Below are 24026 nucleotides of genomic sequence, written 5' to 3'. Positions count from 1 at the left end.
ACTCCACAGCCACTCTCCTACACACAGGTTTCCCCTGAGAAAGCACCGCTGAAGAGCACAAGGCCTGCCCTAGTCCCAAGACTCCGTACAACAGCTCCTGCCCTGGAGAAATACAAGCACATATACAGGGAAGAGGCCTGCGCCCCGCACTCGCATGGCGCTAACACGCCGCCCCGGCATAGCAGCCGCCCGGAACGCGGGGAGCCCCGCCGGACTCTGCCCTGCAACCGCAGCTGGGATGCGCGGCCTGGGCCCTGCCCGCCGCTGCGCTCCGTGCCCCGCCAGCGGCTCCCGGCTGCCGGCAGGAACAGGAAGCGGGGCCGGGCAGGGACCGCGGCTGCTCCCCCTGGCGGCAGCGGGCGGCGGGGCGGGGCGGGGCGGGGGCGGTGCTGCCGCCAGGCCGTGGCCCCGCCGCGGCCGCCCGAGAGGCCGCTGCTGCCGGCGCTTCCCCGCCCGCCCCCGCCTGGCGCTCCCTCCCTCCCTTACTCTTTCACTCCGTCCCTCCCTCCTCGGCCGGGGCAGCAGGAAGCGGCTCTGATGTCAGCGGCGGCGGCCGCGGCGCGGCTCTGAGCGGCTCCCCACCCCCGCCGCGGCCCCCTCTCCCGCTGCCGCCGCTGGGGCTGGCGGCGGAGCCCGGCTGCGGCCCCGGGGGCGCCGCCTTCTCTCGCCCGGGGACGCGCGGCCGAGGCGGTCCCGAGCTGCGCAGAGGCCGCGGCCTAGGGGAGACGGCGCGGCGCCCCGCGGGGCTGCGGGAGGGCGCGGGATGCGCAGCGGCGGCGCCGGGGCCTGTGCCCGCCGCCAGTGAGGCCCGAGGCCGCCGCGGATGCGGCCCCGGCGGCGCCTCGGCCAGGCCAGCCCCGACCTGCGCCGGGAACCGCCGCCGAGCCCCGCGTAGCCCCGGCTCCGGCCCTCGGCTGCCCGGTGCCAGACCCTCGCGTAGCCCCGGCCCCCTCTCCTCCCTGCGGTGAAAGAGGAGGCATGTCCGCTGCCGCCTCCGCTGAAATGATTGAAACCCCCCCGGTCCTCAACTTCGAAGAAATCGACTACAAAGAGATCGAGGTGGAAGAGGTGAGTGAGGGTCCCGCCGTCCCCCTCGCTCCCCGCCACGCTGACCGCGGGGTTCTCCTCCCCGGCGCCGGCCCTCCGCTGCGGAGGGGTCCGCGGAGGCTTCGCGGGTGCGCCGGGATGGCGCGACCCCCCCCGCGGTTACCTGACCGAGGGTTCTGTGCTCCCGGGGATGCTACAGCGGCCGGCACCCGCGAACAAAGGCGGTCTGGCTGGGAGCGGAGGTACCAGCTTACTTCTGCCGGCCCTACTGCTGGATGCCTTACTGTGGAGTTTTATTTAAACGGGATAGATTTTTTCAGGACTTTAAAGTTTCGCCACCCATTTTGCCACCCACTTTAGTATGCGTGGCAAGCGCAGTTGTCAAGAGGGAACTGTTAATTCTAATGTTTCTTTTAGATCTCTATTTCTCTATGCCCCTGCTTTCACCTTCTGCCACCAAACTGAGCCGTTCTATATATGATGATCATACCACTCTTAATGATTTGCTAAATTTACGGCTCTGTGAGCTGTAAGGATAAACAGGGTTTTTTTTTCTCAACATAGGCTAGTGATGTTGCACACATGGATATTTAACATTTCATTTGTGATCTCTCCCTGTTACGCAGGAAGTGACATTCAGTTATTGTATAACAAAATTGGAAGTAAGTTTTTCTTCTGTGAAATTCACGTAGTGAAATTATTTCAGGTGTACCTTTCATCTGACAGGGGTTCCTGTGAAAGTAAGGTGGGTGTGATCTAGGGTAGCTTGTGTGCTTTAATAACGGGCTCAGTAGTCTCTGTATAATACAGTGTTGTTTGACTCTCAGAATTACACAAAAATATTACTGCTGGTTTTTTTCCTTTGTTGCCTGCTAAATTCTCTACAAGAATGAAGTTTCTTCATGTAGATCCATAACAAATTTGATGAGCCCAGCTTGTAGAGTCTGGACCTAGCAGGCATCCAAGACTGCTGAAACAGTCCCTGTGCTTTCATTTGCAGATTAACATCTTTCTTTTAAAGTAATAATTACCCTATTTTCCTTAAAAAGTTTGTGTGGAAGTGGAGCTTTGTGTAGTAGCTTTTATAGGTATGACAACCTGTGTCTCAGGTTTTTGCAGTAGTTTGGTAGATACTGGTTTGTTCATAATTATCCTACTGGGATTGGGTCTCCTGAGGATAATTCAGGGACCTTAAAATCTACCATGGAGCACCAGGGCATCTTCTGCTCTATTCAGGTGGTATTGTGGTAACTTCGGCTTTCACCATAGCAGGCACTGGAAATTTTGAGATTTTCCAGCAAAAAGATTGCCTTCATCTCTTTCTGTGAATTTGGCATCCATAAAGACTTTCGTTTCTCTAAGTCTAGTTGTTCCGCCTCCCTTTATGCATTTAACTATTCTGAAGTTAAGGTATTTTTTGTTGTTTTTGCAACACTTACTAATAGCTGGGGATCAAATCACATGTTTTGGGAGAAATAGCATTTCTCACCCAATGAATAAAGTTTAAGCAGGTAATCCATTGTAAAAAGGTGCCCAGTGATGGCTCACAGAAGTGAGTACCACATCTGCTGTGTTAGACATAGCCCTTTGAGTTAATAAAGTGCTATACAAATCTTTAATCCTCACAACACCCTTGGGGAGGTGTTAGCAAGGATTGTATTGCTGTTTTACGTATAGGAAATGTGGAGCTGCATAGTGTGTAATTGGTGTAACTAGAGTCTAGCATTCTAGGGTTTAGTGCTCAGAGCTTGACTGTATCCCGCACATGTGCCTGGTGCTCCAAGAAACAGGACTGCCAGTTCAAAAATGTATCTAGAGACATGCTTAAGTAGAAATTTGTTAAAGCAGTTGTTGTTATTCTTAACACAGTATCTTCGTAGAGGTACAAAACTCATGTGATATAAGCTGAAGAACTTTGATAGTGTTGTCTCCATGAAAAAAATCTGGTCACAGCTGGCATAGCATTTTGAGTGTACCTGTCCTCCCAGAAGTTCTTATAGGCAATGGGAATACCCTAGTGTTGAACAAAGTCTAAATGTCATTGCACAGAGGAAGAAATAAGAACTACTTTACAAGAAAACAAGATAGATTGGAGATCATACTTAAGCCTTGCTTTTGTAAGCTGTGGGTGTTGACCTCTTACTCATGATGCAGTTTCAGCACAAATAGTCAACTTTGTAGTCATAACAAAAAACATATCCTTACTGAGGATTTTCTGTGCTCTCACTTTAGGCTCAGATGTTTTCCAGGATTTTAAGTGGCTGTAATATCTCAAAATGGTCATATTTATCCTTGGCAAACTTCAAATGTTTCAAAATGGAGTGTTAAGAGATCTACACTGGAAACTCAACTACTTTTATAATCATAGCTTTGCTGTTGTATTATCAAGGCTGTCTTGTCAGCAGATAGCAGTGCCACTCTGCCACTGGTTTATTAATAGATATTGAAGTTCTGGAATACTTGCAGGCCCAGAGACCTTGCTAATAAATGGGAGATCTATAAGTGCACCTGCATTTAGGTTTGTCTGAACTCAGATAAAAACAAGAATATACCATATTTTGCTTTAGCTACCATGCACATGACTAACTGTAGTGTTACTTCCCACCAGTCAAACACGTCTCCAGCTTCAGAATGCCTTTTTGTTATTTCAGGTGCTTAAAATGAAGTAAACCATAGAGACAATTATTGTGAAAGAGTTGGAGTCGAATCAAAATTGATGTGACACAGCAGGAGCATCTTCAAAACTAGAAGGGGAAAAACAACACAAATCTTTTGTTCAACAGAAGTGCTCTTTATTTCACTATGCAAGTTTTTGATTGTGAAAATGGCCATTTTAAGTTCTTTGTATTGTGTAGAAAAATCATTAGAATTTGAAAAAATAAAATCTAATATGACTGAAATCAAGTCAACAATAAAAGGCCTAATAGCCTTGTTTTAAAATCTCATATTTAAATCTAGAACAATACTCTCGTTGTTTCTTCCCAGGGGAGTTTCCACATCTAAGCTTAAACAGACTTTGGTTTTTAATTGTTCTGGCAGCCTACTCCCTGCCACTCTTTCCTGAAAATTCCACAGGCTTTCCTCCACCAGGTAACTGGGTAACAGTCCCATACATGGCCAAAACATAGACTTCTTCATCACATGATGTGTGTATGCTTGGACTGCACAGCCAACGGTACATGTCTGGTCATGTATACTGCAACCCTGCCCAGTCACTGCCTGCTGTAGACAAGTTAAAAAACTAATGCTATATTTGCATAGTTGCAAGTTACTTTTGGATGGTCTGAAATGTAAATTATTTGAAAACTGTTGTTTAATGCCGTACTGGTATATTGCAGTTTACAATTAAGTTTCTTTTCAACAATCTATTTGGGCAGTAGTTTAATTCTAAGAGAGTTAGGGTAATGTTTTCTTCAAGATGAGGAGGTAAGCTTTATAAATATTTATTTTAGAAAATTTACTTAAGGTCCCAGCAACTAAGGAGATGCAATTTATAGTATATCCACCTATCTAGATATTTTTTAAATAGTTGATTAATTTCATTAACTGAGTAGTGTACTGAGAACTACATGTGTTCCTTCCAATTCTGGAGCAAAGCAGTTCAGAAGCAAGAGAATGAGCAAGACAGCAAGGCAACTGGGTATTGCTTCCCTTTACATAGTTAACTTTTAAAAAGTTAGTGAGATGCAGTGTCTGATTATGTCCATTACAAGGTAAAGCAGATTTGTGTGAGCTGCTGTTGAACATGGAGCTGTTACTACCTCCATTGTTTCTGTGACCTGGGGGGTCATCCCCACTTGTAGAATACCAATCTGAAAAATTGGAAGTAATTCAGAGAAGAACCAGATGCGATTTGAAATCTGAACAGCGTTATTGGATGTCTGACATGAGTACAGAAAGATTGGTTCTCAAGAACCAAGGGTGGTAGTTGAAAATCCATTTGAACTCAGTCAAATTTCTCAGCCTTTTTCAGTAAGACTTCAAGGTGCAGAGCTGGGTATTCAAAAACAAAGGCAAAAAATAAGTACATGGTGAAAACATATGCCAGTATTTTCTCTGATTATGAATATATTTCTCTGATTCTGAATTAATTCAAATAACTACTTAAATGTAGTTTAGTTACATCAATGAAAGATTCTCTTCATTCATTTATATAAGAAAATAGCTGAAGTGTCAGATGGGGTGTGAATTTATAGCAGAAGTTATGCAACACCCATTCCATGTGGATGAAATTTACTGTGCAGTAAGTTAGGAGATAGCTAATAACCTAGTTAAACTCTTAATGTGACACTTTACACTCATTTCTACACATGCAGATACATTCAGTGAATCAGATTGTGTCCTGTAAAAGAGACTCATACTTTACTTCCTAAAGAATACATGGGAAAGAAACCTCACAGATCTTCCTGTTCCAGTAATGAAAGCAAGATCCATATTTATGAGATAATAATAGAGTTCTATGTCTAATACCTTTCTCTAAGAAAAAAACTGAAACAACAGAGCACGTTTCACATGTCCCTTATTTGTTCCACCCAGTGGATTGCTACCGGTATTTTACTAGTTGCAGAATACTTGTTTGTTTTCTGGTTTGGTTTTTTTCCAGAGACCAGTAATTTTAGACAGTTCCAGCCCAGAGGGCTCATGTTAGAGTGCACTCTGAGTGCCACATTATCCAACATCCTGTTTCTAAAACAATAATTCACTCTCTGGGCTGCTCTAACAGAACAAATTGATTCATACTGGAGCATCAGACAGTTTTTTTGTTAATGTTTTAAATTGCCGTTAATTAAAATGAGTTGAGTTCTTGAGACAGATGTATAAAATCCTATCAATGCATAAAAGCTTTTCAATATGTGATAAGCCAGAATGAAAGTATAACTTGATAAACTGTTATCTTTGAGATGCATGCATTTCTTGGAATGACTTGAGCTATCAAAATGGGGTTTTTGCATGTTCAGGGCAAAGGAAAAATTTCTGGAAGCATAGTTTTCAAGAGCAGGCTGGATGGAGTTCTGAGTAACCTGCTCTAGTGGAAGGTGTCCCTGCCCATGACGAGAGGTTGGAACTAGATGATGTTTGAGGTCTCTTCCAATCCAAACCATTCTATGATTCTGTAATTTCAGGAACATGTATGATGATACTTTGATTCTTCATTAACATGTTCTAAGGAAGCTGAAAAGATAATAAGTTCTTAAAACAGAACTAAATTCAGATAGACAAGCCACTGAATGAAAACTGTGCAGTGTTATACAGCTCTAACAGATGAAACGCTAGATAGGGACCAACTGTATGAGTTTGTCAAGCAGAACATGCCTATATTTATTAAGAATCTAACTTGATTTTAATAACCAGTTTCTTTCAGGAAGAATTTTTTTTTCCTGCAGTGTTTTGCATAACTTCTAAGTTCAAACTTGGAAACTAAATTTACACTAAATTACTTAGTTTACTTCAAATTAGTAGGATTGCTTCCAGGGGTTTTGGGGGTGGGGAAGTGGAGAGGATTTCAAAGTTTCTTCATTGCTGTATGAATCCCAGAAAGGAAAAGCAACATTTAGAGTTGTGCTGACACTAGTACAAATAAACTTAACCAGTCAAAGAACATAGCTGTGAGAATTGGCAGATAGATCTGAACTCCTTCCTAAAAGAGCTGCCAGGGTATTGGCCACAGTCATTTGTGGCACGGGGCCCATTTGCTTCAACCTACTTAATAAAGCATGGCACACACAGAGGAACCAAAGCTGGAATTTGACGCTGATTGAATGAATGATAGAAAGTGTAGGAATATAATTTCAGAAGCTCTAAACTGTTCTTCATGGCTTCTTTTGGCACTTTTTTTAAATTTATGCTGCATGTGCCATATATTTCACGTATATGAAAAACTGAAAGTATTAGTATACTTTGTTGGTACTGCTGGAGCTCTCATAGAGAGGGAGAGTAGAAGCAACTGAATTTTAAAATGCGACTCTTTTTTGTGTTTTTTAGAACACATTATAGAACATTTTTTTATCACTCTGTCTCGTGTAGTGTCTGGAGCTTGAGAGATCCAAACATTCAGTTTGCATACATCCCATTTCATTAGCAAATATACCAGTAAACAAAGCAGTATAGATATTAAAGATAACTTAAAGCCTGTTGTCATTTTGGAAGCACGGGTTTTGTTGGGTTTCTGTTTTTGGATTTTTGTAACTGCTTCTCTTGCTTTCCAAAATTGTAAATGAGCATGTCATGCAGTAGATACTGCAAATTATGAAGTCAGTTCTCTAAAGAATACTACATCTGCTAATCAGGGAGCTATTATATTTTATTGCTGTCTTATATATCCAGCAAGGTTTTTTTTAGAAAGAAAAGCACTAGGTATCCAGCATGCAAAACTACCTTACATGGAAACTTTATGGATAAAGAGAAAAACTTTGCATTTTTATATTTTTGAGTTAATAGAAAACTTGTGGAGTTTATGCAAAGTTGAAATTATTTCTTACAAAGTTTTGACATTTCTTAGGGAATTATGGTGCATCTGAATAAACAGAGATGCATTTTTCTTGTTTTACTGGGGGAGGGGAAATTTTTGGCCACATCCCTTAGGACAAAATACATCCTTAAGCTCTTAACATATCTGCAGTCTCTATTTCCTGCATGATTTCTAGTCTACATAACTTACCAGTCAGTATAGTCTACATACTTACAAGTCAGTATCATGTATCTTTGTTTATGTACAGCATTTGATACTATTTGTACACAGAGACAGAGGTAATGCTTGTTCCAGGGTTCTTGTATGGTTCATATTCTTTAAATAAGACTCTAAATACATTATCTGGAAAGCATGCAAGTGGCACTGTCCTTCACCGTGTCACTTTATCACTCAGTAAAATGTAACTTTTTACTGGTATGTATTTTACAGGTAGAAGAATAAATTTTAATACACTTTTCAATCTTTGAACATCTTTAAATGTTACTTCCAGTTTAAAATGGTTTTGTGTTATGTACCAAGTGGTTTTTGACAAACTTAATTCTCTTATGTGATAAAGGTAGAAGCAGACTTGTTCTTACTCTATTTCTAAATGTCTCATCTACCCTATATCTTCCTTTTTTCTCCTAGAAGATATTTAAAGGAACAGAATCTTTTACCAAAAGAATGTGTTTATTTTTAGATCATTTTCCAAATAAACACAGTGCTACAGATCAACTGCTGTTTATTGATTTGTTGTGTCAATAATTCCATTAACTGTGCTTCATATAATTCCGAATATGCGCTATTGCCCAAACATATGGTGTGGCACCAACAGCAGGGGACAAGAAGGAATGAGCATGAAGAAACTAAAGTTCAGGCAGTGCCTCCCTCCTGTGATATTAAGTTACTTAGTTCCAGCACGAGGTGCTGAAGGAAACTACATAGTGTTTAAACTGTTCTGACAATAACTAAGACTTACTCCTTTAAAGAATAAATTTAAGGGAAGAAAATGGTATGGAAATGGACTCCACCACAAGCTGCATTCTGTCGATTATAAAGGGGTTTTTGCTATGAGTAAGATACTTTTTCCAGATTAAGTAGGAAAAACACACTGAGTTTCACATATGGGAAACTTCAATTTGTATTGTATCTGTCATTGTTTCTGGTGGTTGCTCCTTTCATGTGCCATCAAAAGCCTGAGCTGCTTTAATGGAGGATCAACTCTTCTGTTTTCCCTGTATCCTAGGTAAATATTCACTGCATTCATGTCCTCTTCTCAAGTTCAACCTTCTGCCTAAGCAGGCACCAAGTCACTGAGAAATTGTTATGAAACCTTGACTGCATAATCACTTATAAAACTATTTTCAGCAATAATAAATTTTACATACCTGATGGTTTCACAGCTTTCTATTATGTAATTAAGGTTTAGATTGCCTGGTAAACTCTTCCATGTGGCGTGCATCACTGATTTTATTTTTTATTTTATTTTTTTTCCAGTCATCAGTGGGACTTCTTAAAGTACATCTAATTCTTGAAATTTATTCCACTTTTCAGCTAAAACCCAAATATTGTGACATTCATGGCTCATGTAAAATGCTACATCGGGTAGTATACTTGTTTCTGTGAGTTTCTTCATTCAATAGAAATATAGTTTAAAAATACAACAGCATTTAAAAATAATTATTTCTTTACTATATTAATTGGAAGTACATGTACCAGTTTTCAGGATGAAACATGCAAATAGTCATGAATTTATCTGCAGGGGAGTAGTATATATTTATATTGACTTACGAGCTGAATTTAGCCACATGGAATCAAATGGGAGATACATGGGCTTTCTTTTTTTTTTTTGTTACACATCTCAAAAATAAATATATTTAATGTATAAAAATATATGTAGTATATATTCAATATTCATAATATTAAAATCATATACATAACACATATAGTGTATTTGTACATATGGACATCTACAAGTCTTTTAAGTAGGGAAAGATACGACTAACCAGAAAAAAAGTAAGCCTGGCCCATCACAAACTGTTGAAATGAAAAGCCTGAAACTGATTCAGGCTAAGTGGAAAAACAGTAAGTCAAATTACTTCATTAAATCTTAAGACCAATCTTTTAACTGACATATATGCACTGTTTTCAAATCACTCTTTTTGTTTCTGTCCCTGGATTAAATATAACAGACTTGTAGTTGAAAACTCTGAAAGCATGTGAGAAAAGGTATATTAAAAAAAGGAACCTTCTAAAAGGTGTCTCACAGAGGCTTGAATCATAAGGCCAATTGTATCCACCTAGGAGAATTCATTATATGCCCATTTCCTTTTCGCTAAGTGAGAGTTCTTCCCACTCACTTGGGTAACCCTATTGGGATTCCTTCTTAGTGTGAGGGAGCACCAGATGTGGAACTAAGTGCCAATACACTTCATCTTTCACAAGCTGCTCTGTGGCATCCTTCTCTCATTAACTGTCCTTAGTATCTCCCAGGTGCTTGCACAGTGGATTTTTATGTGCTCACTAATCACTATTTCTGTGAAATGCAGATCTACAGCACACACACAGACTGATGAGATTTTCCTTATTCTGTAGGTCTGGTCATGTGCTGTGCAAGGTGGGTAGGGGCTTTGTAATTGACAACTTTTGCGGCAGTAGAAGGCGGGGGTCTGCTAACCCCAAGAAAATGAGCAGTTTTATTCAAAACACGGCCCGAGAGTAAAGGAAATAACAAGGAAGACTGTTTGGGACTTTTATGTCTTCCAGTGACTCATTGTTTCCAATTTGTTTATGTGTACTATTTTTGTAGGCTGCTCATCTATCATTCATGGCTTGGTGTTTCCAACCTCACGTGTGGAATGCAAGAAAATAGTTAGCATGTGTTACGTCAGGACAAGATGTAACAAGGCAACACAAAGTGCAAGGCACTTTGGCTGGGGGATGAGGTTACGATCAACAGGTTCTGTTCTTTAACAGAGCAGAATTGGCCATGTTCTGTGCATCTCCCATGCATGTCTTATCACAGACTCAGTCTGTGAACCACTGTTGTGGAAAGTAAACATGAGATGGCAGGAACTCCTGGAAGGCTAAGTGCATGCTGTAATGTAAAAGAAAAATATTTCTTACAGTAATAAGGAAACCAGAAGAAGAAAGTGCCATTGATCACCATGGCTGTCAGGGGCAGCTGTCTCTTATATCCACATGAAACTTCTAAGAAATATTAAGCATAATTTGCCTTTTTTGATCTTTCTTTATGCAAGATCTTGATTTTTTTTTTAACTGCCTTGATTGCAGACTTTCTCATATCCATCATGACAGTTTAGCAGGTCTTGAGTTATGCATCTACAGCCCTTTCCATCCCATTCCCAGGGGAAATCAGTTTCACTATTTATTTATTTGGAAAGCACATAGTAAGAACCTAACCCAAGGATTACCTGAATGGTAGTCAGCCCCTTGTTTCTCCTTCTCTCTCCTACTTCTCATCTTGCCTGCCTTGCATTTTTTGCATTTGGAGGAGCTCCTTTTCCTTCTGTACCTGTGTGCACCTTAGGTTTCCTCCTCATCATCATTTTCTCTTGAGCATATGAGTAACAACGCACTTGTCTCTGCTTTCCTGTAGTGGTTGCATCACTGTTTTGGCAACACCTTCATTTCAATTTTACATCTCACATACATGTTTTGTCATTATTTCTGTATGTTGCCATTTTTCCTCTGAGGAGCAATTAAAAGAAGTGGAATTTCAATTAAACATCATGTGTAATTCACCAGTAACTGAAAGTGACCTTCTTTCTATCCTGCTTTCATTTCTATGCTTGGTTTCAAAGAGCTGCTCTAAATAATGTTGGTGTTGGAGCTTCTTCACAACAAAGGTTAAGGATTACTTGAACACTATAGTATGCAGGAGCAGCTACTACTGCTTTTGCAAAGTGACAGTGAAGAGTTATAACTCTTGTCTGGGGTTGTTTTTTTCTACAGTTTTAGGCAATGTTAATTCCAAATAAGCTAGAAAGCAACAGAAATAGGGAAAACTTCGTTCATAGACACTTTTTTGGAGGACTTGCAGGATAATTTACTGCTATCACACTCTTGAGTCATCTGTGAGAAAATGAACTGATAACTTTGAGCACATGGAACATCTCGTCCTGATTTCATCATGGTCCTGTGCAGTTGTGTATGCATTTAAATTTCAGAAGTCTTAATTCCTGTTTTTTAGCAAGAATAAACAAATACAGCAGATAGATGTAATTTCAGGGGTGAAACCTAAAAAAAAAAAAAAAAATTGGTGTCATTCCTTTAGTTTTCTTCTGAGCAAATCTTGTTCTAAATAATTGAGATTATACTTTTCTGAGATATGTCACTGCACATTAGTAATTAATTTTTTTGTATGTGTTTTCTAATTCTTGTCTAAATGATCTCTTGAGCAAGCTTAGCTAAGACCAGTTATGCTTTGATGTCATAGTATTCAATTCCTACTGCAAAACTCGAGCCTGTGTTACTTTAGTTTTCTAAATTAAATTTCTTTCTCTTTGTGAAGTCCTGCACAGCGAATGAAACTGTTTCAAATTTTAACTCCAGCGTTTTATATTTTGTTCTAGGTTGTTGGAAGAGGAGCCTTTGGTGTGGTCTGCAAGGCAAAATGGCGAGCTAAAGATGTAGCCATTAAACAGATAGAAAGTGAATCTGAAAGAAAAGCCTTCATTGTAGAGGTACAGTATGTTTGATGGAAAATATGGGTTTTGGTAGAGCTTGTTTCCTGAAATTCAGGGGTGCATTCAGTGTACTAAAAGCTATGTCTTTGTCACAAGATAAATGCTGCCTGCAGTACCCAGTTCAGGCCTGGACCCTTGTCTTGCAGAACAGGAGACCTGTCAAAGCACATTGCAGGTCCTTTAGCTTGCTTCTCATAAAAGCTGGAAAGCAAGAGTGTGGGAGAAACAAAGGCACACAGGCAGGGAAATAGCAGTTCTTAGATTCTGTCCCAGTGTGCAGTCAGGGTGCAGCTGGAATACCCACCAAAGCCTTGAAGCTGATTAACACTTCCAGGGGCCACAGCATAGGTTCTCCAGTACAATCAGGTTGATATTAGAAACCGTTTCTGAGGTTTTTCAGCAGTTCAAATAATTTGATTAATTTTTTTTCTTCTATGCACGTACATTACTACCTTAAAGGTAATTACTGTTTTCATTCAAGGTCTGCTTATTTTAAAATGTCTTGAGTAGTTCAGATACACTGATAAACTTCCCAAGATACATAATATTTTCTAGAATCAAAAGCTTAATTTAAATGACATATATTGTGACATGCTGCTTAGTATTTATTCAGTTATAGCTTAGAATGTTCAGGACACACAATATATGTTAAAAATAAAACTCTTAAATTTCCACCTAACTCTTATAAAATGTGACACACTAAAAGGCTGAAAAAAACATGTTTGTAGTACACCTTTCTGTAAATATTTATATGTTGTTCATTATGATGGAAAGTTTTTAAGGTTATTAATCTGAGTCTGGTTTAACGCTGAGTAAATCCGATCAGTCTCCTGGGATTTTTGTGGTCGAAAGAGATCTGAGCAGATAATCCCAGAAATGTTTCAGTAATTATTGCTATTTGGGAAACCCTGCACACTGCAAGCATTAGTTGAAATATTTCATTCTGATTTTTTAGATCTTCTGAAGTGTATAGAAAAAATAGCATTTGCTCCGAAGACAGTGTAAAGTACTTTGGCAGTCTCGATACAGGGAAAAAAAATAATTTTTGCTTGCTACTACTGTGTACTAGTAAAAAAATCCCAATGCAAAATAATGCAATTGTCAGTACAAATAGTAATAAGTTCTTGGAACTATGTCATTCTAATATTAAATTATTTTATGGGATTGTGGGCTTGGGGACTTTAGAACTTTTGTCCTTTATATTGTCAGAACAGACAGTATGATTCTGATTTTTTAAATTTAATCAGACAATTTTTATGTAATCCCAAAATTGAAGGCTTGAGGAAGAGCACCAAATCTATAGACGTCATAGTTGCCCAGTGCTTGTGTCTTGAGTGACTTTACTATAGCCTGACAAAAATACTTTCTTTAAACATAATTTCATCAAACTTTCTTTTAAAATACATGTCCAGTTTGACACAAACCTGATTACATAAATTAAAAGAGTGACATAAATCTAATTCGTAAAATCACCATCTGGAGTTATGTAGACAGAGAAAACTGTACTTGCTGTTGTGATGTATTATTTATAGCTATGAAAATAAAGCATTAGCCTTTTTTTCCTGTGGTTTGAAACTCTGTGATTTGTATTGCAGCTTCGACAACTGTCACGGGTGAACCATCCCAATATTGTCAAGTTATATGGAGCCTGCCTAAACCCAGTAAGTTATAGCTTGTTAGTATGACAAAAGATAACTAGCTTAACATACACAAGTATCAATGCACAGAACATGTATTTTATATTAAAAAAGTATATTTCATATATTTTTCATGTTTTAGTCATAATAAGGAAATATACAGATATGTAGGTTGGTTGATATTTTCAGGTATTTATTTTTCCTTTCTACTGCTATAAAAAATAAATTCTTTCAAGAACACCCCAAATCTGTTTCTCAATAACAGTTATACTTCAGTTTGTCAAAATGGTATCTTGTGTATTACATAATGTAATTACATTCATATCTACAATCCTATTAATTGCAAATCAGTACAGAAAGAAATGCAGCTTCAAGACATGACTGTGTCTTGTAAATCAGCTCCTATTTTCATGCATGTAATTTTCAGAATTTGCTTGCTTTCTGCCACAGCTGCAAACAGTCTCACAAATTCTCTAAGCAGAAAAGAGGGTACCTTGACAGGACAGATGTATCCTTAGGTAATTCTTGTATGGACTATTTAATTGCTTAAAATGAAGCTGCATCCCTTTTCTTTCTTTGTACTATTGGAAATTTTTCTGGCATAGTATTTAACAAAATTTTTTTTGTAAGGCACTAAAGGAATAAAGGACAATGATTTGCAGTTGGAAGACAGTATTTGCTTATTAAGTCTGAGGAGGAGGGAGGTCATTCTTTTATTTTCTAACTTCCAGTGAGAACTAAGTGTAAAATTGATTTTTTCTTACATGTAAATACATGCATTTCAACCTGACTGATGTATTTTTCATTAGCTTAGGTATGGAGGCTTTGCAGTTGCTCTTAAAGAACTTCCCTTTCAATTCACAAAAGCTATTTTCTGCCTCTGCATTGAAAATATGCCTGTTTTTTGTCCCCTTCCCCCCAAAGGTGTGTCTTGTTATGGAGTATGCTGAAGGAGGTTCTCTATACAATGGTGAGTATCATTTCAACTTCCTGGAGTTAAAGTGCTAGTATTAGGGCAAACATGTAAACAACAAGTTGTTTCATAATTATGTCTCCATTCTTGGAGCTATTCAGAAGCCACCTGAACACAGTCCAGGGCAAACGGTTGGAGGGGGCCTGCTTGACCTGCTTGGTGGACTTCCAGAGATCTCTTCCAACTATTATATGGATCTTTGAAATTCTTAAAATAACTTTAAGGAGAAGGGAGTGTGCCTTTTAAAACCTCTTTTCAGTTCACTGGTTTGTTCTTGATAGCAGTTTCTTATATTTTATACAAGTAATGTAAGGTTTTCCAGTGGAACATCTGAAAGCATTCTTCCTTAATTTGTAGGTTCCCTGGGCATTTGTTTAACACACACTTTACCAGGGATAGCTGAGAACAAGCGGCACTTTTCACATTGAATTTTAACATAAATGATTATGGAAAATGTACTAAAAATGGGAAATATTTTGACATTTCTGTTATTTTAACAGTCTGCAGAAAGGTATTTTTTGTTGCAGTAATGAGGTGTTGGTGATTATTTAGATTCCATAGAGCTTTCTGACTGGTATTTTATTAACTCCATTGTATCTGTTGTAATATGCAATAAAGTTCTTTTTAGTTTGTGCCTTTGTTTTGCAGTGCTACATGGTGCTGAACCTCTGCCTCATTATACTGCTGCACATGCCATGAGTTGGTGTTTACAATGTTCCCAAGGAGTGGCGTATCTCCACAGTATGAAACCAAAGGCTCTAATTCATAGAGACCTGAAACCACCAAAGTAGGTTTAGAGTTCATTTTTCATATTTTATTACAGTTGGTATTTAAGATAATTTACAATAATTTTATTGCATTTAAAAGAAATACCTTTAATGGGTACTAACTTTTAGATGTACTGTATTCCAAATGAAAGCTGTGCATTTGAAACTTAAGTTGCAGAATGATGGTTTATGATACAGAAAATTAACTGTATTCAGTTACTTTCTGTTCAACTGGAAAAATACCCTGCTCCTCTCCAGCATCATGGAAAAGAAGTTTATTAGGGATAGGGCTGCTAATCAGAAGCATTTAAAATCTTCCAATTTTGGAATGGTTGTGGTGTTCAAGAGGAGAACTTTGTGGGGGGGTTAATTGTTTCTAATGTCATATTTAATCTGTTGCATTAGAGCTCTTTTGCCACATGGCCATCCTCCTTTATCCCTCCTTCTGCCTGTTCCACTACCCCTGCCAGAAGCTTCCATCATTTCCCACCAAAACAAAATTTAATAGTTTCTTACCCAGTCAGTTTGTTATCCAGCTCATTTTACAGCTTCAGATCTGGCTCCACAGATTAGATAGAAAGAGATATTTGAGGATCAGCAGAATCATCCCTTTTTTGGTGGTAATCTGCAGTTATTACCAGGTAAAATTATAACATGAAACCACAATTTAAATCTTTAGTTCTTTCTTGTATTCCCCAGTTTTGATTTAGAGAGTTCACATGTTTGAAGTTTAGAGAGTTCAAGTTTGAAGTGCTTCCATTTAAATAGCTACATTGACTGACATTGGTGGGAAACTTGATTATTCTTCTTTTGGTAAAATTGTTACAGCACTTGTTGGTTTTCAGCCCCTGGTATCTGAAAGTCTGCTTTTGTCAGTATATGCTGAGTGATTTACTATGGCTAAAGATATTTATTTAAGATCTAACATGTAGAAATATTAATAAATTACATCATATATTGAGTTATTTTAAAATATGTTATATGTTCACATTAGACACAAATTACCTTCTGTATTTCAGATTATAAAACAAAGCCCGGAGATACAAAGCTTAAGATATTTACCTACATTAGAATGATAATTGTTGGGATTAAAAAAATTTAAATAAAGTGGTTTAATATCCTTTTTCTTCTTTGACAGTTTGCTCTTGGTAGCTGGGGGGACAGTTCTAAAAATCTGTGACTTTGGTACAGCCTGTGATATTCAAACACACATGACCAACAACAAAGGAAGTGCTGCTTGGATGGCACCTGAAGTTTTTGAAGGTAATAAAAATTCAGTGTTAATATTACATTTTCTTTATAGGGATGCAACCGTGAATTAATGTGTATAAGAGCATCATGTAGTCTTTACAATAAAGTTTACCAAAGTTGAGGTAACAACTGAAAGAGTTTTGGCAGAAGTCTGACTTTTTTTTTTAAATCTCTACAAGTGTATATTGTCAAATAATTGTGCAGAGGTTTGAAGAACAGCACTGAACCAATTCTCTCATGTTATTATTAGATATTTAATTACATGAAGATGTAGAACTTTTATTTGTCATTGCTGAGATTTACATAAGGAGTACCTTTAGACAGCTGCAGTTCCTTATATTGTAAGTCAGTATAATACAGCCAGAGGGCTCTTTACCCACAATTTTGCTGTTTCTAAGATTCTTAAATCATTTCAAACTCCTCTGTCATTTAAATACACTGACACTACTTTCACTCCCTACTCTGATTAGCTTTTAACTTTAGAATTTCCCTGTTAGAGTCTCTAAATTGAACATAATTGCTTTCTTTTTTCATCCCCCACTTTCTTGTAAATCTCATCTTCATCTGCTTTTTGTGTAATTTAGAGATTTGATGTACTTCCTCTTTCCAACATACTGAGGAACTTGTTAATACCAGTTAATTTGGTTATGTAGAAAAACAAGCTATTTCTTGGAGTGTAATTGGGGAAGACTGATGATACTTAATAATTAGATACCTATAATTGCTGCATGATTATCAAAGAAATAAACCCACAGATATTAAATTGCAGATTAAACACCTTTTAATCTCTCTGTACCTTAATTATCAATGCAATTTAGCAATGGTCTGGAAAAGTCATCCTCCTGCTTTAGGAAGCAGGTGTCTTTGATTTGGTATATTTGGCAAGTGCCTATGTGCAGCAGTGGTTTCCCAGATTCTGGATCCAAGTGGCTTCTTTTCTTTTTACTGTCCTTATTCCAGAGACTGTCCATATAGAGTTTTAGGATTCCTCCCAACATCACCTTTGGAACTTTTGTTCTGAAGGTACCATTTTCTTCCACATATTGCTTAGAGTACCAACTGAAGGATTATTTGTTTCACTCTGATGCCTGAAAATTTTCCATTATGTCATTCTATATTCAAGCACTTCCTCTGTTTTTTTAGCCAGGACTGCTTCTTTTCTTAACACTTGTTTGCTATTAAATTACATTGCATAAATAGGAGATTTTTTTTTCTTTTGGAAATAAGCAATTGAATATTAGTGTTAAAGATAGATTTTTTTTCTTAAAGATCTTAATATTAAATGGATATAAATAAGGGTATTGTAGTAGGGATTTTCAGTTCATATCCTAGTTCCTCTAGTGTATGAATCCAGCAAAGTAGAAAGAAATCTTGTATTGCAGTTATTGTTGGATAGTGCAAGAAGCCTTCAGTTTACAGCTGTTTTCATGTGCTTTTAGCTGAAAGCATTTACTGAAAAATAGACAAGTCATTATAAAAGCACAAGCATCAAGGAGACGAAAGAATCTAGTATGATGCATCTTCTACAATGCAGCATATCAAATTACTCTTGGAACAGTCATTAAACTACTAAAAATACCCACTTTAAATGGCAAAATTGTTAAAAATGTCTTTGCTTGTGTTACTGCAGCAGAATTCAACAGTGGAATAAAGGCTAATATTAATTTGGTGCTGTTCTTGTACTAAGGTTTCTAGGTGAGAACAATAAAGGCATGAAAAGCATCTGTTACAGGACATGTTTTTTAGTGAACGAGTTACTGTAATATTAAGAATTTTTCCCCCATTTTAAGCCTAAGGCTTTAGGGCACCTAAAGCCTTGTACAGATCAAATAATCTAAATGAAAATAATAGGCTACAGATCAGGATGAAGTAAAAGAGAGCTATTCCAATATAAGAACTCCCATTAGAAGTAAATATTTTTTAAAAGAAAATTAAATTGCTTTGGGATAATAAGGAAACAATACAGAATACTTTCTCACTTATTTTGGACTCTCACTTTTCAGAATTAGTCCAAGACTTCTCAGCTACAAAGTAGAATTCCATTGCTCAAATAGGGGACTAGTACTACTTTAGTTTCATACGCTGTGTGTTACAGAAGTTCTGTGACTGCATAGATGAGACTGTTTTGCTTTCCTTAGTGATCTGCCATTGTTTACATGACTTTTTTTCCCCAGCATCTTTGAAAATGAGCTGACTGATAAAGCTGACTTTTTCTTCTTCGTACCTTTTGAACTCATTAGCCACATTTGGCTGTTTTGATACAGGTGTACAGAGTTTTTGAGATCCACATTCTTAGAGAGTTTTGTTAAGTCCAAATTAGTGGGTTCACTTAAAGAGGACTTGTGGTTCATGCTGCAGCCTGTTTCTCGTGTTTGCCTTGCAAACTGGCTGGACTGGAAGAACTGACCAGAGAACAGGCTGTTTGCCTTGCATTTTGTCAGGGGTATGGGGGCAGAGGAAGTTGCCTCACAGGTAGTGGATGGAGCCTGTTGCAACTATTGCTATATGGTGGGTATTCACATGGAACTAGACTTCTTTAATTCCACTGTTACTGAAATGAGTAGTCTGAATAATGCTTTCTGATTAGGTATAACCAAAAAGATCTCTTGGCCACTATATGCCAGTTTTAATCCTTGTTTGAAGATAGGTGAGCAAATCTCCTATAATTCATATTCGCACATTTATTCTCATGTCATTAGCCATTCACATTTCTTATTAGCATTTGCATGAGTTATAGTTACAAAGCATATATTCTTTCTTTGTAGCCTCTGAACATTTTTATTTATTATTCTGTGTCTCCAACCTGTCTTCAGCACCTTAGGAGTCTTAGATATATGGAATTTATGGTCAAATAATTTTAATTAAGTAATGACATTACAAAAATAATAACATTAATAAAAAAGGAGGAAATAAGATGGTGAGGAATTGAGGACTCTCCTGTTTTGTTCATGTGGTAACTTAGTAGTTCTTCTGAAGACCTGTAATTAATTAAGAGTAATGGATATGACAGATGTTATTGGCTGGCAGATCGTGACTAAGGTTGGAAGAGGTGAATTGAAAAACATTTAGAGGAAGCAAACATAATCAATTAAACCCTGAATGCAAGAGACTTTTAAAACCTAATAAATTGCAGTTTATATTATATAAGAAAAGTGATGCATTTTGTCATTTCAAGATGACTCCAAATGAAAAGCATTGATTCCCAGAGAGGGACATTCTTAACAGTCATACTGTCAAGTGGTTTCAGACTAAAGTTAACATGAATCAGCCAGCTTTAGAAAACTGTTTTTTCTCAGCAAAATAAATGTGAAGTGAAAGTATGTAAAGCTATTTATTTATTGGAGCAAGCTGCCCAGGGGAGTGGTGGAGTCAGCATCCCTGGAAGCATTGAAGAAGTGACTCAGCATGACACTTAGTGCCGTGGTTTAGTTGACATTATGGTGTTTAGTGAAAGATTGGATTCGGTGATCTTGGAGCTCTTTTCCAAACTGATTCTCTGATCTGCTCAAACTATATTTCTTTTTGACATGTTACATAGAAAAGAGTCAAATTATATTGATGGCTTTCTTCCAGGTAGCAATTACAGTGAAAAATGTGACGTTTTCAGTTGGGGTATTATTCTCTGGGAGGTAATCACCCGTAGGAAACCTTTTGATGAGATTGGTGGTCCAGCCTTCCGAATAATGTGGGCAGTTCACAATGGTGAGTTGAAAATACTTTATTGCATTTGAAGTTGTGTATATGACTTATAAATTTGCTAAACACTCTTAACTGTACAGCTTTAAATTACTAGTGTTTCCATTTTGTGCTTCATTGAATATGCATTTTTGTCACAAAGACTGAACAGTTAGACACTGCCACTTTGTGTCAGTGTGGGTTTTGAGTTACTTGGCTGCTACAGTGTTTGCTACATGTAACTGGTGTATGAACAAAGAAGGATGAAGAGTAATGTCCCTGTTATTACAACACTCCATTTTAAAAGTGATCTAAGAAGAACCTCTTACCTGGCTGAATGATGGTTTTATTAGCTACATCATCTTTCTTTTACCTTTTTTTTTTTTTTAATCTACAAGAAATATGTAACTTTAAGAAACTTAACCTGTGTTTAGAAATCTTAGAAACTGTGAAACCTCCTCCCAGACCATTAGACATTAAAAATATTACTTTTGTTTTTTATCTGTGGTGTTTTGGGGCTTGTTTTTTTATTCTGCTGTTTGAATGGTTTTACCTTTATGCCTAGGTAACTGCACTCATGGAGCAGCACTCTACTGTGCTAGGCGCTGTGCAGAACAGATTTTCAGGAGCTTAGACTATGAACAGGACCCAGTGGTGTTGTTCAAATGGACTTTCTTTAAAGCAGTAGTATAACATTGGTCAGTGTAGTAGAGTAGACTGTAGTATCTTCATGCTAGAGGTGTAACTTTTTTACTACTGTGTTTTCAGGTACCATGGCAAAACAGTCTTCTGACCAATAAAGTAATGATAGTGAAGCAGTTTAGTGAATGTCTGCAAAGAGTTTCTGCCATTAGTGAGAGGCAACATCTAGGCTAGCACCAACTTTTTGGAAGAAAAAATTAATAAACAAGCAATGAAGGCTGGTACTCTGCCTGAGTGTCATTGCTTCAGTAGTAAAGGATAGAAGCATAAGGTGAGCACAGGCACATCCTGTTCTAAGAAGAGAATGGGGCAAGCAGAGACAGAATCAATGAATATTATAGTCTTAATGCATATAGAGAGATGTTTGTGAATGCCATTTTTGAATGAAGAATGAGATTCTCCAGTTTTTCAAGGACGCTGGACATTGAGATTAAGAGTGATAAGTGCCCTGCATAAAAGTATTTACTGTAAAACTAAATGTAAATCTCGTACTAAATAAGGAAGCCTCAGTAAGGTGTGGGAGTATACTTTAAAATTCACTATCTGTACCTACTTTTGCTTTAAAATTTTATCTTTTTTATCTTCTTTATCTTTTCCCATTTTCTTTTTCCTTTTTCTTAAGAAGGAAGTGTTAGTTCTCTTCATCTCACTTAAAACTATTGTGGCATTCTTACTTCATGTATTACTTGTTCTGTTTAATATATTCTTAAATACTTACTACTTTCTTTGCAAACCATCACTGTGTCTCATATATCCAGCACAACTGGTTGTCCATTAATTGTTCTCATAATAAGAGGAAGAACTTGAAGCAAAAAACAGCTGAATAGTTACACAATACTTGAAGTAAAATATTATTAAAAGTGAGTATAGACCATGAAAAAGTCACATAAAATAGGTAGTTCCAGTTCCTGATAAATTTTTCAGGATGTTCTTAGGAGTAAAATCAGCTTTCTAAAATACTTTAAGTCTTTTGGGTTTTTCTGTTTGTTTGTTTTGTTTTGTTTCGTTTTGTTTTGTTGGGGTTTTTTGTTTTGTTTTTTGTTTGTTTGGGGTTTTTTTTGTTTTGTTTTGATTTTTTTTTCTTGGGAATATAGCATTAGGAACCAAAGACTGTTACTACTTGCTTCCTAGTTTGGCCTAGAACTTTATTCTTGAGCAAGAAGTAACATTTCATTAGCCTTTGTAATATGCTGTATTTAGTAAGTCAGTGAATGTATTCAAACCTGTACTGAAGGAAAAGTTGAATTTTTTTCTACTGCTGCTGTGTAGTGCAAAGGAACTTTTCTTGTCAGTTTTTGTTTGTAAGAGAGAAAATTAAGTACAAGCCAGTTCATCCAGATTACAATTAATTCTGCATTTTCCTTTATTTATTTAGCAAAATACTGGAGTGAGATCAGACACTTTCAGTTGTTTTACAATCTGTTTAAAAAGTTTAAGGTTTTTTACAATTTCAATTGCAGGTACCCGGCCACCACTGATCAAAAATTTACCTAAACCAATTGAGAGTTTAATGACCCGTTGTTGGTCCAAGGATCCCTCACAACGGCCATCCATGGAGGAAATTGTTAAAATAATGACACACTTGATGCGGGTATCAAAATTTATTTAAGTATTTTAATCATTTCTTAAACTATTAAGCTGGAAAATTGATGTACAAAAGGTATGCCTTTCATCCCACTCCAGAGGTGGGCTTGTGTGTTTTCTTTTGCCTCTCTGTTTTTGACAGAAATTATCAAATTATTGAAGGGAAATAATTTGTCTTTTATATATAAAAATATAAATTTCCTCTTTGAAGGGGTATAATAACTCATAATAGATTTGACAAAAGAAACAAAGTCATAGGTGTATGTAATGCATTAAATTATTAAAAATTATTGCATTCATTTATCTTCTAAATAAATTAATATAAATGTAATGTAGAATTTACACTTATAAATTATGAGGTACTATTTAAATAATTTGAAAACAGTTGTTTATTACTTATTTATTAAATAACTACTGTTTTTTCACAGTACTTTCCAGGAGCTGATGAACCTCTGCAGTATCCTTGCCAGTATTCAGATGAAGGCCAAAGCAACTCTGCCACTAGCACAGGTATATTTATATAAGTTAGAGAAAAAGAACAGCAACATGAAATGATGCAGATAGATTATAAAGCACGTTCTTACATTGACTGTGAACTTTAAATTGAAAATACTTCCAAAATCTTAAACATCAGCAGACCCTTTTTATTTTGTTAATACCTCATACCGCATCATATTTAGTGTTCTCAGTCAAATGGTTTTGCTGAAGTGTACTTGTAATGAAGAAAAAGCCTTTAACAAAAGCTGTCTCCAAATGCCCAGGTTTAATGTCTCCATTTTTTCCCCATGAATGTTGTTAGCAATTGACACTCTTTTACTCATATGTAATGTTTAGGAGTTGTCAATTTAAAATGCTTCACTAAGCTGCATCTGATTTAAGTTGCAATCTCCACAATTTAAACTTGGATTTGTTTTATGATAAGTTGCAGTAAATACAGTAATTTAAAATAAGTGCAAGAAAAATCACTAGAAATTTTGGTGGATGGAACAAAATGTGGGCTAGACTTTCAGGTAGTTTTGCCCTCAAAGAAATCCTTTTAATAATAATAATAATAAATCATTTATTTTCCTCATTGTTTAGAGTAGATTTTTTTCCCCTTAAGTAGTTTTTCATTTTACATGTCTTCAGTTTCCTCTGCTTGGTTGAATTATTTTCTATCACCAAAGAAATTGCTGCTATTTTGGATTAAGCTTCACTGACTACTTTGCAGCTTAGTGATCTTTATATCAAAAA

The 24026-nt window shown here is 37.4% G+C and overlaps 1 protein-coding gene across 9 annotated transcripts in view; it reads left to right on the top strand.

Moving 5' to 3' along the window:
* The first annotated feature begins 519 nt into the window (after nt 1-519).
* MAP3K7 (mitogen-activated protein kinase kinase kinase 7) overlaps nt 520-24026 on the top strand; it is a 46001-nt gene continuing 22494 nt past the window's right edge. For 4 of the 9 annotated variants that reach the window (XM_038130786.1, XM_038130789.1, XM_038130787.1 and 1 more), the window contains exons 1-9: nt 521-1068; nt 12091-12201; nt 13800-13865; nt 14766-14811; nt 15463-15601; nt 16720-16844; nt 20406-20534; nt 22670-22800; nt 23222-23303. In XM_038130786.1, coding sequence (XP_037986714.1) covers nt 979-1068; nt 12091-12201; nt 13800-13865; nt 14766-14811; nt 15463-15601; nt 16720-16844; nt 20406-20534; nt 22670-22800; nt 23222-23303 — 919 coding nt within the window. In that variant the 5' untranslated portion in view covers nt 521-978. Of the gene's footprint in view, nt 1069-12090; nt 12202-13799; nt 13866-14765; nt 14812-15442; nt 15602-16719; nt 16845-20405; nt 20535-22669; nt 22801-22850; nt 22870-23221; nt 23304-24026 lie in introns of those variants that run through there. The other 5 variants (XM_038130785.1, XM_038130784.1, XM_038130783.1 and 2 more) reach the window with 3 other exon arrangements.

This window comes from Motacilla alba, chromosome 3 (assembly GCF_015832195.1).
Source record: "Motacilla alba alba isolate MOTALB_02 chromosome 3, Motacilla_alba_V1.0_pri, whole genome shotgun sequence".
In the NCBI taxonomy this organism is placed as follows: Eukaryota; Metazoa; Chordata; class Aves; order Passeriformes; family Motacillidae; genus Motacilla; species Motacilla alba.
The sequence above is the reverse complement of the archived record's forward strand: the minus strand, read 5'-3'. Positions and strand labels throughout refer to the sequence as shown.